This window comes from Phocoena phocoena, chromosome 9, assembly GCF_963924675.1.
Source record: "Phocoena phocoena chromosome 9, mPhoPho1.1, whole genome shotgun sequence".
In the NCBI taxonomy this organism is placed as follows: Eukaryota; Metazoa; Chordata; class Mammalia; order Artiodactyla; family Phocoenidae; genus Phocoena; species Phocoena phocoena.
The window spans coordinates 64,632,637-64,650,332 of NC_089227.1; the positions used below are offsets into that span (position 1 = coordinate 64,632,637).

The following is a 17,696-nucleotide window of genomic DNA, read 5'->3' on the forward strand; positions in this document are numbered from 1 at the left end:
GTAGCAACCCGGCCTCAGGAGCAGAGGACCCGAACACAGCCTCGCGTTGACCCGCCGCAGCTCCTCTGGCGTCGGCGCCGCCTGTTCAGTCTCTAAATCCAGCCTCCGCGGCCCAGGGGCCGCTCCCTCCCCGCTGGGCCCTGCCTCCGCACTCCCCGTGCCATCACCACCCCCACGCGCTCAGGCCAGCCCTCTCCCAGCACACACCAGCCTCTCACACTCCTGGGCCCAGCATTCCTCCACCTCGCGTCCTGGCCCCGCCCCCGCGCTCTCGGGTTTGGAGCTCCCAGGTCCGGGCCTAGCGCTCGGGCCCCGCCCCCACGTGCCCCGGAGTCCGGGGGAGGAGTTGGCGCTCGGGAGGAGGCGTGGCCGTGGTGCCCGCGGAGGCGCGGGCGTTGCGGCCGGGACTTTGGTTTTGACACGGACGGCGAACGGGAGCAGTGTCTGTGGTGCTGGGGTGTGGACGCGGTTCTTGCGGATCCCGCGTTCGAGTCGGGGGCAGGACTTTTTGTCTGGATCAACGCAACCGCGGCAACGCAGCGAGTCCTGGTGCAGCCGCAAGACTTGGTGCAGCTGCAGCGGCCGGATTTCACCGCCGCTGCCGCCTCCGCAAAGCCCTGCAGCTCCTGTCGGTTCTGGGAGAGAGACTCTTGAGAGTTTCTCCAGCAGAAAGATCTGGGACGCGCGGCCCGAGGCGGCGTGGGAGGGATCCCGCGGCCCGCCCCTGACCCGCACCCGCGTGGGCCCTGGCTCTGAAGGCGGCGGGCCAGCGCTGTCCTGGCCTGGGCTCAGGCCTCGGAGCCGCAGGTGGAAGGAGGAAGCCCTGGAGGAGCGGCTGAGAGGTGGGGCGCCGGAACGGCGGCGGGTCTGGTAGGGGGCGATAAACCCCTTCTCCGTGCCCGCACTAGTGAGGACGGAATTCCAGAGTTGCTGGTGGCGCTGAGTGCCAGATGGGGGCTACCGAAGCAGGGGAGATGGCCCTAGTTCTGGGAGAGTTGAGAGAGGCAGGGACGAGAGGTGTAGGCTGGTGGGGATAGGTCCCTTTCCAAGAGAAGCGGCTTATAGCGTTTTTGGACCCCAGTGTGATAAAAATTGGACCTCACCAGAAATCCTCATGGACCAGCCCTCTTGTATGTGTGTTTTCAGAGGTTCACAGACAGGCATCAGCCCTGGACTCCTGGCTAAGAACTCCAGCTCTAGGTAGGGAGCGCTAATGCAAACTGATTAACTGACTCAATCGATTTGTATGTTTATTAATTTGTTTTCCAGGTGGCCAAGTGAAAGGTGATTTGGACACGCTGGGCATGGCTATTTAGTGTTTGTCTGTGGTAACCATTTCATGCCCTGAATCCTGCACCTTCCCTTCTGTGCCTGTGAGCTCTACTGCGCTTCCTTCCTAGCCAGAGAGTTCTTCTGTGGTGGTGAGGGCTTCCTGGCCCCTTGATCCTGGCCGGCCATGGGGAGCACCCTGGGCTGCCACCGCTCCATCCCCCGGGACCCCTCGGACCTGTCCCATAGCCGTAAGTTCAGCGCGGCCTGCAACTTCAGCAACATCTTGGTGAATCAGGAGCGGCTCAACATCAACACGGCCACGGAGGAGGAGCTGATGACCCTGCCTGGGGTGACACGTGCGGTGGCACGCAGCATCGTGGAGTACCGTGAGTACATCGGTGGCTTCAAGAAGGTGGAGGACCTGGCACTGGTCAGTGGCGTAGGTGCCACCAAGCTGGAGCAGGTCAAGTTTGAGATCTGCGTGAGCAGCAAGGGCAGCTCGGCGCAGCACTCTCCCAGCTCCCTGAGGCGGGACCTGCTGGCGGAGCAGCAGCCTCACCACCTGGCCACCGCCGTGCCTCTCACCCCGCGCGTCAACATCAACACAGCCACCCCGGCTCAGCTCATGAGCGTGCGCGGCCTCACGGAGAAGATGGCCGTCAGCATCGTGGACTACCGCCGCGAGCACGGGCCCTTCCGAAGCGTCGAGGACCTGGTAAGGATGGGCGGGGTCAGTGCCGCCTTCCTGGACAGGATACGGCACCAGGTGTTTGCCGAGAGGTCCAGGCCCCCGTCCACCCACACCAACGGGGGCCTGACCTTCACCGCCAAGCCTCACCCCAGCCCCACCTCGCTGAGCTTGCAGAGTGAGGACCTGGACCTGCCCCCAGGGGGGCCTACACAGATCATCTCCACTCGGCCTTCGGTGGAGGCCTTCGGAGGCACAAGGGATGGGCGGCCCGTGCTGAGGCTGGCCACCTGGAACTTGCAGGGCTGTTCAGTGGAGAAGGCCAACAACCCTGGGGTGCGAGAGGTGGTGTGCATGACGCTCCTGGAAAACAGGTGAGCACAAGAACCACCAGCGGTGTTGGGTGTGAAGGCAGCTCTTGTGTGGCCTCATTTGTGCATGCAAATGAGTGGATTTTGTGGGGGTCGGGAGAGAGCAAGATTTTTAAATCAGTGTTCTTGAGGCCCCAGCTAGTATCGTGCAGTGTTCTGAGTGGCTGTGCTCTTCTTCTGCTCCAGAATTTTCTGAATACAGCTGTCTGGGCTTGAGGTCTGTATCTTGAACATGGTATATCTGAGATCAGTTCCTAACTTCGGGGTAAGTGGAGATTGTATTGGTATTACTGCTTTGGAGAATATAGTTTGGCTTACAAGACTTCATGGGGTTCACACCAGATCAGGCACTCAGAGCCTGGGAACTATTGCAGTTTTGCATGTATGAAAGAGCTACTTGGATTTTTTTTTTTCTTGGGAGGCCAAGTCACATTCGTTCCACCAGATATGCCTATTTGTGTGCAGAAAATCATCTTAAAGGCCAGGTATTTGCAGACACATGTGCTATGTATATTTACCAAAATGCTGCGAATGAATCACTCTTCATTCTTTTCCTTATTTAGCCTGAAGTTGGTTTTTAGGCCCACAGTTGCAGCCCCAAATGTATATAACCTCTCCTGTCCCAGAGTCAGAAAAGTCCAAGCTGGAGTGTGGTGAATAGTGGCCAGATTTTCCCATTTGAACCGTAGAAGATGAGAGTTGTAGGATGGGCTCTTATCACTGAGTGTTTACATTATTCACAACACTGCTTTCTGTAGGAACTTCCATTAACCCTCCCTAAAACAAAACAATATTATTGTAGCAGTAACTCCCGCTGTTAGTGCAGTAGTGTATTATATAACATAATCAACTTTGGGAAGGAAAGAAATGTTTCTAATGGTCCCTTCCCGGGCAGAAACCCTCTGATCCCGGTCTGGAGGGAATTGGCCGTGCCACCCCCCGAGACACAGTATGTTTAGGGCCACTCGCTGCTTTCTTTTGCCCTGAGCTGTTGGTGAGGCCAGTGAGGCGGTAGCTAGTGACATGAAGTGACTTCTCGGCGGGAAATCACAGTGCATTGTGGCAGAGCATCAGGATAAATGAGTGAGGAGAAAACCAGGTCACAGCGTTTCCCTGGCACCGTCCCACTGGCATGCTCCGTCACTGAGGACTGAGGGACCTTGCACCAGCTCAGGGAACGGGACCTGGGGAACCCCTGCGTGCTCTGCCTGTACCGCCATGTCCTCTGTTTTGCAGCATAACTCACTCCTTTTGCAAAATCATCTAGTTCACAGGTGAGAACAGGACTCAGCCTAGGAGGTACTTGTCGGGTATGGCTTGGCAATTGTTCTCTCCATCCGTGGCTGCATGGGTGTATGTATGGGCAAGGAGAAGGGAGGAGGAGGAGGGCTAGCTGTTTAATTCCTATCATGAGTTTTCCTAAGGCTCGGTTTGGGGGGTGGAGGAGGATGAGTCAGAATCTGAAGTTGCCCCAATAAGAATGATAGACTGGGTAGCCCTTGCCCACTAACTATGACAGAGTTTTCAGGCGTGGTGTCTGGACCAGCATCAGCAACTGACTCAGAAATTCTGGGTCTCTGTGTTTTCACGCACCCTCTGGCTGGTTCTGATACGCACTAAGGTCTGAGCTCCGTTGTGCTGTGTATCGGCAGTCAGCTATCCCTGTGGGTTGCCCTGTAAAGCGCCTTCCCCTGCACTGGCTTTTCTGACAAGGTCTGTGAGTCCAGGCAGAGCTTTCTAGGTACTATCTTTGGTTGTTCTGGTCATCCTGTTATTCAACCATATGATGTTCTTTCTGGCCAGAGTTCGAAGAATTTATTCAGATTCTAGAACAGATGAATGTAAAGGGTAGAAAATGGGAGAGTGAGCAAGAAACAGCCGACCTCAGAGTGGGCTCCGATCTGCAGGGCAGACCTGGGGCAGCCAGGGGCACACCGAGGGAGAGCGCTAGCTTGTCCAGCGAGGGATTTGTCCTGGTGTCTCTTGTTTGGATTTCCTCGAGGGGTGATTTGTTGAAGGTATTTGGCTGCTGTCCTCAGGTGAGAGTGTAGGAAGAGCTTACCGAAACCCAGAAGGATGTAGAAGGGAGCGTCCGGGAGTGACTTTAAATGTGACTTACGTCCCCATCACATTTCTCACACTTGGCCACATCTATTGTCCCTGTGGGTTGGTGGTTCCTTTTGCCTGTTCATGATGTGTTCGGTATTCTGGGTGCTCCAAGCACCTTGTTAGTGTCTGGTAAACCTGAAGTAATTGGCCTAGGGCTTGACCCCCTGCAGACCTGGAGTGGGTCCATTTGCCTGTGTGACTCCTAGGGCACCAAAAGATGCCTGGCTGTGATCCTGTGTCCTCAGAACAGCAGTACACATTCTCCAAGAGCTGTGTTCATCCTGATTCACAAAAATGTCTCGCATTCCAGTTGATCCTTTTATTAGTAAGAGGAAACACATTTAGTTGGATCAAGAATGGATGCATGTAATTTGTTGTGTGGCTGTTAATTTTCATACATACATATATACGTAGTACAGGAGTTACCTGACTTCTGGGTGTGCCTTCATATTTTCCAACAGCTTTCACATTCATTGGATTTCTTCAGTAACTCTGGGAAGTAGGTAATGCATGCTTTTATTAATGAGTCTCCATCTCTGGGTGAGGAAACTAAAACCAAAGAAGTTAAATGACTTACCTCCATCCCACAACTCATTAGTGACTCAGCTGGGACCAGGACCCAGAACCTTCTGACTTTAGACCCATGCTCTTCACAGGCGTGCCGTTTTGTAAGCACCTCACCTTTATCCTGCCTCTTGTTCAGGCATCCCACTTTACTCCTGCCTAACCAAGGGCACTTGCCCAATTGTGTACTAGTCCCATTTTCTTACATTAAATCCATTGTAAAGGAAAAAAAAACCCAAAAAACCCAAAACGAAAACCCTTGGCTCCACCTCTTAATGTGTTAAACTGATGAAATTCCTTAACTTCTCCAAGTCTCAGTTTTTCCATATGTTAAATGTAGCTAATGGGGAAAAAAGCCCACAGAAACACAAACGCTTGGGCACTTCTTTTGCAAAGAGAATAGCTGGCTCTTGTTTTCCTTTCTGTGGGTTTGCTTTAGTAGGTGGGGGACTAAAGCATGCCTGGGTGGGGCTCTAACGGGATAGTCTGTTCTGGCCCTAAGATGCTGCTGCATTGGTGGACAAGTGTGTATGAGTTACAAGAAATCATGTTTTGCACATGAAGCCTGAGATAGGACAGCAGAAAGCTCGATAATCACATGATCACCAGGAGCCTTCAGGGACGTCACGCTATGGCACAGAACCGATGGGTTTCATCAGATTCCTTTGCCAAATCTCAGTCTTAGGCAGTGTTTTTCCTTGTTTTCAGTATTTATGGAGCAAGACTAAAAGAGGAATGCTTCTGCTAAATACTCTTGCAAAATTTGGTGGCAGCCCGCCTATGGAATGAAGATTGTTTCTTTTTTTCTCTTCCAGTTTTACTGAGATATAATTGACATACAGGACTGTATAAGGTGTACAGCATAATGATTTGACTTACAGACGTCATGCGGTGATGACCACAATAAATGTAGTGAACATCCATCATCTAATATAGATACAAACTCAAAGAAATAGAAAAAAATGTGTTTTTTTCTAAAAAACATGTGAGAACTCTTAGACTTTACTCTCCTAACAACTTTCATATGTAACACACAGCAGTGTTCATGATATTAATCATTTTATACGTTAGGTCCGTAGTACTTCCTCATCTTTTAACTGGAAGTTCGTACTTCTTGACCACCTTCCTCCAATTTCTCCTCCCTCTACACCCCGCCTCTGGTAACCACAAATCTGATCTCTTTTTCTAAGAGTTTGTTTGTTTGTGAGGTATAATTGACCTATAACACTAGGTTGGTTCCTGATATACAACATAGCTATTCGATATTTCTATGTATTTCAAAATGATTACCATGATAAGTCTAGTTATGATTTGTCACTATTCAAAGATGCTACATAATTATTGACTATATTCCCCACACTGTACATTTCATACCCGTGACTCATTTATTTTGTAATTTGAAATTTGTACATGTTAATCTCCCTCACTTATTTTCTCTCCCCCTGGCCCCTTCTGGCAAGCATCTATTTGTTCTCTGTATCTATGACTCTGTTTCTGTTATGTTTGTTAATTTGTTTTCTAGATTCCACATATAAGTGATATCATACGGTATTTGTCTTTCTCTGTCTGACTTATCACTTAGCATAATATCCTCCAATTCCATCCATGTTGTTGCAGATGGCAAAATTTCATTCTTTTTTATGGCTGAGTAATATTCCATTCTGTGTGTGTGTGTGTGTGTGTGTGTGTGTGTGTGTGTGTGTGTATAAACAATATCTTTATCTATTTATCTATTAGTGGGAACTTAGGTTGCTTCCCCATCATGGTTATTGTACATAATGCTGCAGTGAACATAGGGGTGCATATATCTTTCCAAATTAGTGTTTTTGTTTTCTTCAGATCTATACCCAGGAGTGGAATTCCTGGATGATATGATAGTTCTATTTTTCATTTTTTTGAGGAACGTCCATACTGTTTTCCATAGTGGCTGCACCAATTTACATGCACCAGCAGTGCACGAGGGTTCCTTTTTCTCCACATCCTCTCCAGCATTTGTTATTTGTGGTCTTTTTGATGATAGCCATTCTGACAGGTGTGAGGTAGTATCTCATTGTGGTTTTGATTTGCATCTCCCTAATGATTAGTGATGTTGAGAAGGTTGCTTAATTTTTATTTTTTGTTTTTTGCTTGCTGAGGAGTTGTTCTATTTTGGAAAGTCCCTTTGGTTTCTGAAAGCGTAAGTCCTGTGGGAGCTGGCATAATCTCCAAAAGAAATAAGGAGGTTTAGCATCCCACTTGTACATTTTCCCCATGGCCTCCATCAGAGGGAACATGAGTCTCAAAGTCTTGAGCCTTTTTACGGTCTGAATCTGTTTTCTTGCCTCGTGTTTGTTTGCGATATCAAAGCACAAGGTGAATTAGTGCCTGGCAGCACGCACTCATTGTGAAAAAAGAGATTTTAGTTTATCAGACTTGATTAGTAGGCTCAATATAGACACAGCCCATCTTGTCGTTTGATTCATTCAATGAAAAACACCTATTGAATGGCTGCTGTGTTCGTGCATGTGCTGAATTCCGGAGTTAGACTGGCCCTGTTTTTAAACCAAGTTAAGCAATGTTAATCAGCTTTTATGGCTCAGCCTCAAAACAGTCTGAAAAATCCATACATTTTATCAAAAGTCACTGAGTAGGACTGACACCTGGTTGAATTTTTCCTTTAAGAATAATGGGCTCGGGGCTTCCTTGGTGGCACAAGTGGTTAAGAGTCCGCCTGCCAATTCAGGGGACATGGATTCGAGCCCTGGTCCGGGAAGATCCCACATGCCACGGAACAACTAAGCCCGCGCACCACAACTACTGAGCCTACGCTCTAGAGCCCGTGAGCCACAACTACTGAGCCCGCGTGCTGCAACTACTGAAGCCCGTGCACCTAGAACCCATGCTCCGCAACAAGAGAAGCCACTGCAATGAGAAGCCCGCGCACCGCAACGAAGAGTAGACCCCGCCCGCCGCAACTAGAGAAAAGACCGCACAGCAACAAAGACCCAACACAGCCAAAACAATAAATAAAATAAATAAATTTATTTTAAAAAAAGAATAATGGGCTCATCCTGAGGGACTGAAAGGTAGATGGATGCAGCCAGACATAACATCTGGGGGCAAAGTGCCCAGCAATCCCCTTAAAGTAGAAATTGTGAAATCTATTTTGACAGCTGTGGAAACGGAGGCTCAGAGAGATTAAATGGCAGCCATGTGGCCTTCAGAAATGGAGATGTTGGAATCAGGTTTTGAAGCCAGACCTTTGTTTGATTTCAGAGCAGGGAGTGGAGGTGTCTCTTCCCAAATTCCACGTCCCTTGACTGACCCCCAGCCCACCTGCTCTTTCCTTCCTGTCTTGGGCCTGAGGCTGGCCAGGCATCAGGGCTTTGCCTAGACTCTCGGGACTGTGTCAAGCCACTGGAGGCCTCTGCTCCCTTCCTGTTTTTGTTTCTCGGAAGGACAGGGCTTTTGGCCAGAGGTAGAGCACTCCAGAGGGCGCCAGGGCCCCTCCACGCGGACCCTCAAATGTGAGTCTGCGACCTTGGCTCCGCCCCAAGGCGGAGTTCCGGTTTTCTGAGCCAAGGAGATCTGGGTGGTTTCCAGAGAGAAAGGTGGTCAGAAATAGGACTGCTGAGGATTAATAAGGGAAGAGAGTGTGAATGAAGGGAAGGCCTGGGGTGGGCGGAGGCAGGGTTCATTTCACCAAAGGGAAAGCTGTTACTATTGTCTTTCCAGAAAGCTGAGCCCATTTGGGATCTGATTTGGTGAGGGTGGGGCGGGGATGTGGAAAGTATTGATTCTTCCAGGAGATATTCATTCCTTTATTATTTATTCATTCATTCAACAGAAATCTTTTGAGCTCTCACTAAGTGCCAAGCCCAGTGTCAGGCTGTGGTCATAAAGTGTAGGACAAGACAAAGCTGGTGCTCTTCTGGAGCTTCCATTTTAGTTAAGAAGATGGACAAGTCGGTACACAGATAAATAATTATGGGTAATGGCGAAGGCTGAGGGTGATGGAGGCTTGCTGAGTGGATGGGGGTCAGGGAAGCCTTAGCTGAAAGCTGAAGAGTCAGCTGAGGAGCCAGGCATGGAAAAACTTGGGGGAAAGAGTGCTTCACCCGAGGAGCCAGCAAGTGCAAAGGCCCTGAGAGTGTTTGTTTTGGAGAGAGTGGGGTCCCGGGAGTGGCGGGTGGCTAGGGCTGCAGGGGGAGGCAGGGCCAGGTGGGTGGGCCCTGCAAGGCTTTTACTTTAACAGCAGGAGGAGGCCACAGAGGATTAGAAGCAGAGGTGATGAATTAGCTGTTACCAGGTTGTTCTGGCTGCGGGGGAAGCCGCTTGGAGTGGGTCCTGGGAGTTGAGTAGAGAGGCTGATACAGAATAAAGGCTGAAAAGGATGGTGACCGGGGAGCAGAAGTGGGTGGGGATAAGAGGATCTTTAGAAGCAGAAACTGGAAAGACTTGCCTGTGTTTTGGTTATTGTGGGGATTAACTGGGTAGATTCCTAGAAGACAGGCTCAGAGGCATTTAAGAAATCCCGGGGCTGACTCACATGCCTCTGCATTGTGTCGGCATGAGGCAGCTTGCTGACCTCACCCCTCCATCTGCTGTGGACAGGTGTGGGATCTTGGTCCATCGTGGATGGAGGAAGAGGCCTTGTGGTCCTCTGTGCAGCCCGGGTGTTGGGCTATACCCCGCAGTCCTCCAAGCCTTATAGTTGTCCAGCCTCGAGACGAAGAAAGAGCCCAGAGACAGTGACAGAGACGTCAGTGGTTTATTGGACTGGGGAATCTTACACAAAGGGTCCTGGATCGACTCCCCACCTTGTTCGGCAGACGGTGGGCAGGATGTGGCAGCAGTCTTTGGTACTTGCTGGAGAAGGAGGCTATTGTTTGTAGGGGGGAATTGACGTCCGGTGTGCTCATCAGTTACCAGGGACTAATTAAGCCCTATAATTAAGAGGATTGGGTAGTCATGTGAGTGAATCAGGGACTGGTCGAGCAGGGGATGTACAGAGAACAAGAGAACAGCCATCTTAAATGGCCTAACCACACACCGGGCATCTGACAAGGCCCCTTCTGCTGTTTAGTATCAAGTACACGTAGAACGAGGACATACATGGGGAGTTTTAGGTAACTGTTTCTATCAGAAGACATTTCCATAAGTTAAATTCAACACTGATCGAGCACTTACCTGGTGAGGTCAGAGGCACAGGGAGACCCTGCCCTGGCATCAGGGAGGTCACAGTCTTACAAGGAGACACGCTCGCAGGTACTTACCGGGGTGATGTGTGTTTTGAACGAGGAGGTCAAGCTTAAGAAGCACAGGGGTCTGGTACCTGGTTGCTTGGCTCTTGCAGGTGGGTGGAGACCTCAGCACAGAGAGCAAGGACTGGGGGACAGGACCAAGTCAGGTGGTTGGAGAGGAGTTAGTCCGGAGTGGGGGCTGGGGTCTGAGCGGCTAGGGTCTTGTTGGCGGGCAAGTCGGCCGCTCCCACTGCAGCCGCCTGGTGAGGGTCCAGGCTGGCCTACCGCCTGGGCTCAGACTGGGAACGTGGCAGGCTCCCCAACACGGTGCCTCACAGGAGAGAAGAGCGTTGAGGTAGGTGTTATTTTTATTTCAAAATTACCCTACCTAACAAAAGATTTTATCCTGGAGTTCCTTAATAGCAGTCTCTGCCAGTAACAAGTCAAATCACGCATTTCACTAAAATGTGCTGTGTTCATCATGCGTGGACACCCCGGTTTGCGTGTAGTCACGTGCATCTCAGTGGAAATTCCACACCAGTGAGTCTTATCTGAACATCCAGCATAGGCCACAGAAATGCCCTGCTCTGCTTTTAGTCCTCAACAAATATTTAGGAACCTCAGAAACGTCCTGATTCTATTCCTCATGACTGTACACAGGCCTGATCTGGACAGCAATTCTTATTGTAATGTTTTGATTGACAGCTGCCAAACAGCTGGACTCCAGTGGGTAGAAACCCTGGGGAGATGTGCTCAGAGTTAAGCGGTTCATTATGAAGAAATTTTTTTTTTAAGTTTAAATTTATTATTTTTTTGATTTATTTTTGGCTGCATTGGGTCTTCGTTGCTCCTAGCTGTGGCTCACGGGCTCTAGAGCACAGGCTCAGTAGTTGTGGCGCACAGGCTTAGTTGCTCTGAAGCATACGGGATCTTCCCGGGCCAGGGCTCGAACCCATGTCCCCTGCATTGGCAGGCAGAGTATTAACCACTGTGCCACCCCTAAAGAAGTCTTGAATCCTTGTACTAAACTACTGGGTAAAGAAACCCTGAGTTTTCTTTACTGAGTACAGCTGCCTACCTCTGTTGCTCAGTTGTTTGTTTCCAACAAGCCCCTGTTTCCTGCGAATTCTATTTTGATTCAGCCATTACCTGATGAAGCTGTTAAGCTGGGCCTTCAATTGTTTTATCTAGAAGCTGCTGTAAACTCCTGAAATGTGATGCCAAGAGAATGTTGTTCACGTGGCCACATGGAAGGTTGTGTGCATTTTGGGTGTGGATTGTGTTCTAGGGATCTGAACCTGGCTTGCTCACCCAAAAGCTGGAGGGTGAAGTCACTACTTCGTGTTTCTCAGCTTATGCTAAAAGCATGGTGTCTTTTAAAGTGGGAGGTCTCAGGTGGATTGTTGTTTTTAAAAATACTTATCCAATTCTCTATGAAAAAAAAATTCCCCAGAATGTATTTTCATTAAGGAAATTCAGTCTGACTTAAATATTTTTGCAGTCTCTGTTTTCTTAAATGGGAAAAAAGTAAAAATTTTAGTGGCCTCTAAGTACCAGTGATTAGGCTTGGGACTCACCTGCCGGTAGATTTGGGGCTTTGTCCTTCCTTGTTTGGTGAGCAGCCTCTGCAACTGCAGGTCATTGTGTCATTTTACTGGTTAGCTCTTTGCAAAGTGGTTCCCAGTTGTTTTTAATTTGAGGACTCATTTTAAACAGTGAAATACTGCGTGTCCCTCCCCCTCCACATATGGTGCTTATATTTTCAGTGTCCATGACCGTGGTGGTAGTAGTAGTTGTACCAAGAACAAAAACAATGATAGTTAACACTGATAATTACTGTGGCTGATGGCTTATACACTGGATACCATCATCAGTCCTCTTACAGATAGAGGAGAGATGGCTCAGGGAAGCTGAGTAATTTTCCCCAGGGTCACACAGCTTTTAGGTGATGGAGCTTGGATTATAATCCAAGCAATTGGATTCCAAGGCTTGATGATAAAAAGCTACTGTTAGTTCACTAATGCTTTTCCACAAATTTGTATTTTATTCATCACCCCAACCTTTTTACTGGACTAGGTGCTCCCTTAACCAAGACCTTGGTTTGAGTTCCCTAATCATGATCTTTCATAAGTATGCTGATAACAATATCATTTTGTGTGTGTGTGTGTGTGTATCCAGTATTTCTTTATTCAAAGTGGAGCAAGGGTATTTGCAAAGCAATCTGAGTGTGGGAAATTTTTTTTTTTTTTTCCTGCGGGACGCGGGCCTCTCACTGTTGTGGCCTCTCCCGTTGAGGAGCACAGGCTCTGGACGCGCAGGCTCAGCGGCCATGGCTCACGGGCCCAGCCGCTCCGCGGCATGTGGGATCTTCCCAGATCGGGGCATGAACCCGTGTCCCCTGCATCGGCAGGCGGACTGTCAACCACTGCACCACCAGGGAAGCCCGGGATACTATATTTTTATGACTTTCCAGTCTTTTTACAGTCATTTTGCCCACACCTATTTTGACAGCAGTCTCTTTAAACAATTTGCTTTCATAGAAGCTTGGCTAACATTCATCTTCCTTTTCTTAGAAACAACTTTTTCTGCTCACATTCCTGTTTCGACAGTCTATGTCACACTTAGGAGACCACAGTAATATATACAACTGACAAAAACAAGTCTGGGGACAGACACAGCTGACCCTGGATGAGCATGTGATGTCCCACTCAAGAGGGGAAGTGCACAGCTCATCCGCCAGGAGAACTCAGCGTGCCACGGGTGCCCAGCTCTCAGCATGTTTTAGGAAGGGAGTGGGGACAGTCTGATGGATCCCTTGAGCAGAGGTTGGTTAGGAGAACCTCTGTTGTGTTTTTAAGAACACTACTACCTGGGCTCAAGTTATATTGTTTCTGTAGTCTAGAGACAGCATTTGCTGTGGATGTATATTGCAGACCCCTGGCAGTAACTGTGGGTTGTTACTGATGCACTGTTATTTTTTCTAGAAGATTGACTCAAAAATATAACTAGTTATAAGGTCAGGAGTTCATTGACCCAGTTTCTTCCCCCAAATCTCGTGCAACTTTTAGAAATAAAAGAGGTGAAGGAATAATGAGCTCTTAAAAAAAATTTTGACCTAATACCTGTAGTAGTCAGCATTTTCTTCGGTGCCTTAGATGGCCCGCTTATGAAACTCATGAATAACTGTGAGCTGGGGGGGATTTAATAAGCAGGTGGACTGGAGTCGATGGTGTATAAAACACCTTTCCAAGTTTATAACTCTGTACTGTCTTTTTTAGCCGTTCTGAGTTTAACGTTCGAGTTCAGTTTTTGTTCATGTTAAATTCATGTTCATACATGTGAAACTGTGTAACAGACTCGTGTCTCAGTACTCACACACTGGGCTCTGTTAAATGCCAGGCAGGACTGTTTAGAGTAGGTTTGTAATCTTGAATTGTATTAGTTTTGATGCTTCCAACATTTACAGTAAAAGTGCAGATAGTTGTTAGATATTGTGAGAGTTTCAACTTAGATATTGTGAGAGTTTCAGCTTGGAAATAAAAGTTGCTTCTGTCCTTTAAACTTTTTGGGTAAATTGAAGAACATCTGAGACTCTAGATGATTGTTCAGAATGTTACTATTTTGCAACTATTTATCTAATCTATGGAAATCAGGAATTTCTTGTCATTGACCTACCAAAGCAAGATATAGAAATAAACTGGGTGATGAGTGAGAGATAAGACTGCAGGATTACCCATAACCCCTGATTCCAGATACATATCTGTGTTCATCAAAATAACTGTGGTATTTTTATTGATGGATTATATTGATAAAGGCTGTATGTTTAAATGTATGCAGTTCTTCTGAATCACAAAATCCCTTCCAACCCTTAGGCTTTTTCTACAGAGATGGAAAATCGTCACTATTTCTACCAAATGCCCTTCAATTCAGAGAAGGAAAAGTATTTGTTTTTACAGTTAAGATTGTATTAGTTTGCTAGGGCTGTCATAGCAAAGGAGCATAGACTGGTGGCTTAAACAAAAGATTTATTTTGTCACAGTTCTGGAGCCTGGAAGTCTAAGATCAGGGTGTCGACAGGGTTGGTTTCTTCTGAGGCCTCTCTCCTTGCCTTGTAGATAGCCGTCCTCTCCCTGTGTCTTCACATGGTCTTCCCTCGGTACCTGTCTGTGTCCAAAGTTCCTCTTCTCATAAGGACATCGTCTTATTGGATTGGGGCTACTCTAATGGCATCCAAGTACAGTCACATACTAGAGTACTGGGGGTTAGGACTTCAACATATTGGTTTTGGGGGACACGATTCAGCCCATAACAAGACGGTGTAAGAAAAATCGCCCAGGGACTTCCTTTTTGGCTTTTTGTGAGGAGCCTGTTCCTCTTGGTTTTTCCTGGGGCAGTGACGATCTCAAGTACTTGTTTAACAGTTTAAATGCTGGAGAAAGCTGCATTAGAATTCCTGGAGTGACAGTCTGCTGGACAAGAGGAACGGCTTTCTGGCCGGACCACGGCAAGCATACACCAGCAGTTAGGGACTGGGATTTGTTTCCCTTGAACTTCTCTCCTTCCAACTTGCCAGTCCTTGGTTTTCTCCTGAAATGCCAGCAGTGACCTGAAACCTTCTACCCACCCCCGCCAAGGCAGCAGCTCCACTTTGCCAAGTTCTCTGCTTGCCCTTGGCTACAAGTAATGGTGACACATGAGTTTGTCTGCCCTTTAGAATTGTAGTGCCCTTCAGCGTTGCCGTGGAAAGGTGTGATTCAGAGGGACCACTGTGAAACCTACTCAACTTCGACTGTCCCTGACCTGTTGTTAAGCACCACAGCTATGGGCTCCCCTATTGGCCTGCGTTTCCCCTCCCATAACAGGCATTCTGTGTGTGATGCCCTCTGTACTCCCAGACTGTACATACAGCCTAGTTTCGGCACCCTAACACTCAGGAATTTGTGGAAAGGAGAAACGACCCCTGACACCTATTGACTATTTACTTTGCCCCATGTGCTGTTGCTCAGCCTTTTATATTCATTAACTAACTTAATGTTTGCACCATCCCAGTGAGGTTGGCAAAGTATTCCCACCTTACGCATCAGGAAACTTAAATAATTTAAGTAAACTTGCCCAAGTCACATGGTTGGTGAGTGTGGAGCAGAAGTTCAAAGCTGGGCAGAATTACTCAGAGCCCAAACACTTTTATATGCAGAGGCAGAGAATCCATAAACCTGGAGATGGAACCAGGAGGTTAAGGAAGGGGACAGTTCTTTCCTAGTCTTTTATATCTAGAAAGTGTGAGAGACAAGTTTAAAAGGGAGGTGCTCCCTGGAACAGGGCCCAGCCGGCACTTGAGGAAGTCATCCAATTCTATCATCCAGTGAGGTCAGGAATGCAGGGCTTTGGGGACACAGGATTTTTTAAAAATTGAGAGATAATTTCCATACCACATAGTTCACCCCTTTAAAGTGTACAATTCAGTGGTTTTTAGTATATTCACAAAGTTGCACAACCCTCACCACTCTTCCAGAACATTTTCATCACCCACAAGGATATTCCATACCCATTAGTAGTCACTCCCCTCCTCCCAGCCCCAGGCAACCACTGATCTATTTTCTGTCTCTTGTGGATTTGCCTGTCCTGGACATTTCCTATAAATGAAATTATGTAATATATGACATTTTGTGTCTGGCTTTTTTTACTTACGTTCATCCATGTTGTAGCACGTATATTTCTTTTTTTATGGCTGAATAATATTCCATTATATGGATATACCTCATTTCCTTTATCCAGTCATCAGCTGATGGACATTTGGGTTATTTTTACTTTTTGGCTATTGTGAATAATGCTTCTGTGAACTTTCACGTACAAGCTTTTGTATGACATACGTTTTCATATCGCTTGGGTGTATACCTGAGAGTGGAGATGCTGAGTCATATGGTAATTCTACGTTTAACACGTTGAGGAACTGCCAGATTGTTTTCCAGAATGGCTGCACTGTTTTACATTCCCACCAGTGATATATGAGGGCTCCTGTTTTCTGCACATCCTCCCCAACGCTTGTTGTTGTTTCTTTTTTATTATAGCCATACTAATGGGCATGAAGTGGTATCTCATTAGGGATTTTAGTTGCATTTCCCTAATGACTATTAGTGATACTGGGCGTCTTCTCAGGTGTTTACTGGCCATTTGTATGTCTTCTTTGGAGAACTGTCTGCATAGCGCTGGGTGGCCTGTTCTCACACCTGTTTCTAAGCTGATAAAGTATATCTTTGTCCTGACTCCCTTTTCACTCCATATTCCCCTTTTCCTTGCCCCTTAGTCACAGGATCATTATACCAGAGCCTAACCTAGAATAATTGTTTTGTAATAGGAAAAAATGCCTGCCATCCTACAGAAACCAACCCCCCATCTGGAAAGGAACCTGGAGAATTCCATTTGGTGTGCTTCATTACATATTCTGGCTGGAGCAGTCTGGCTGCACTGGACTTGTAACACTGTCCTTGAGAAGCACTTGGGGTCCTTTGATTTTCACATTTAAATTATGTGTTTTGGATGGAACTTCAGCACGTTTTTACTTTTTTCCAAAGTCAAAATGTAACATCCTATGCCAGGATTTGCAATGAGAGGTAATTTGGAGCTAGTTCATGACAATATCTGCAAATTCCAGAACCCTGCACCAGGAAAGAACCTCCCACAGGACTCTGCCTAAGTCACCCCAGACAGATGAAATGTGTATAATGTTAATTTCCTTATTCTTTTGAGCCCAGCTATAGAGCGTTGAATTGTTAGACTCTTAAGTTTATGGCACTCTCTCATCCATCAGTGCTAGGCTCCACTTCTGTTTGGTTTTATTTAAAAATTGTCTTCTTCATCCCCCTCCCCATTCATCCCCCTCCCATAGATTCCCAGTGCACAGTGTTAAATGTATGTCCTTAGACATATCTTTGAAAAATGTAATGGTTTCATCAACAAAAAACCTTGTGTTTTTATGGTTTCCAGCTAGTTCTTTGCTCCTGACTGCTGCTTAGTCATTGGCCACGTGCAAGGGTGGGCCAGTGTCCATCCCCAGGTGATGGCGAACCAGGCTGCCTCAGGCCCCCTGCTACCATGTCCTTCACATACTTTTCTAGCCATTTGGATTTCCCCTCTGGGGGACACCTTTTCTCAGCCTTTGCCCATTTTGTAAAATGTAAAGTTGCTTTTTATTTTTCGGTTGTTTTGAAATGTTCATTTACATTCTAGATGCCAATCCCCTTTTTGGTCTCAGAGATTGCAGAGCTCTTCTCCCACTTTATCACCCTCTCTTAACTTTGTCTGTGGTGCCCTGCACACAACAGAAATTCTTAATTTTGCTGTAGTTAAATCTATCAATTCCCTTTTGGATGCTGTTGAACAGATCCATCTCACCCCAAGTTCATTCTTACATTTTCCTCTTAGCTTCTTAGTTGTGTGGTTTTTTTATCTTTTGCATTTAAGTTTTCACTC

The 17,696-nt window shown here is 47.4% G+C and overlaps 1 protein-coding gene across 1 annotated transcript in view; it reads left to right on the plus strand.

The window, feature by feature from the left end:
* Positions 1 to 405: 405 nt before the first annotated feature.
* Positions 406 to 17,696, plus strand: part of EEPD1 (endonuclease/exonuclease/phosphatase family domain containing 1) — a 117,220-nt gene continuing 99,929 nt past the window's right edge. Inside the window, exons 1-2 of the mRNA XM_065884129.1 lie at positions 406 to 842; positions 1,270 to 2,334. Coding sequence (XP_065740201.1) covers positions 1,457 to 2,334 — 878 coding nt within the window. The 5' untranslated portion in view covers positions 406 to 842; positions 1,270 to 1,456. The remainder of the gene's footprint in view (positions 843 to 1,269; positions 2,335 to 17,696) is intronic.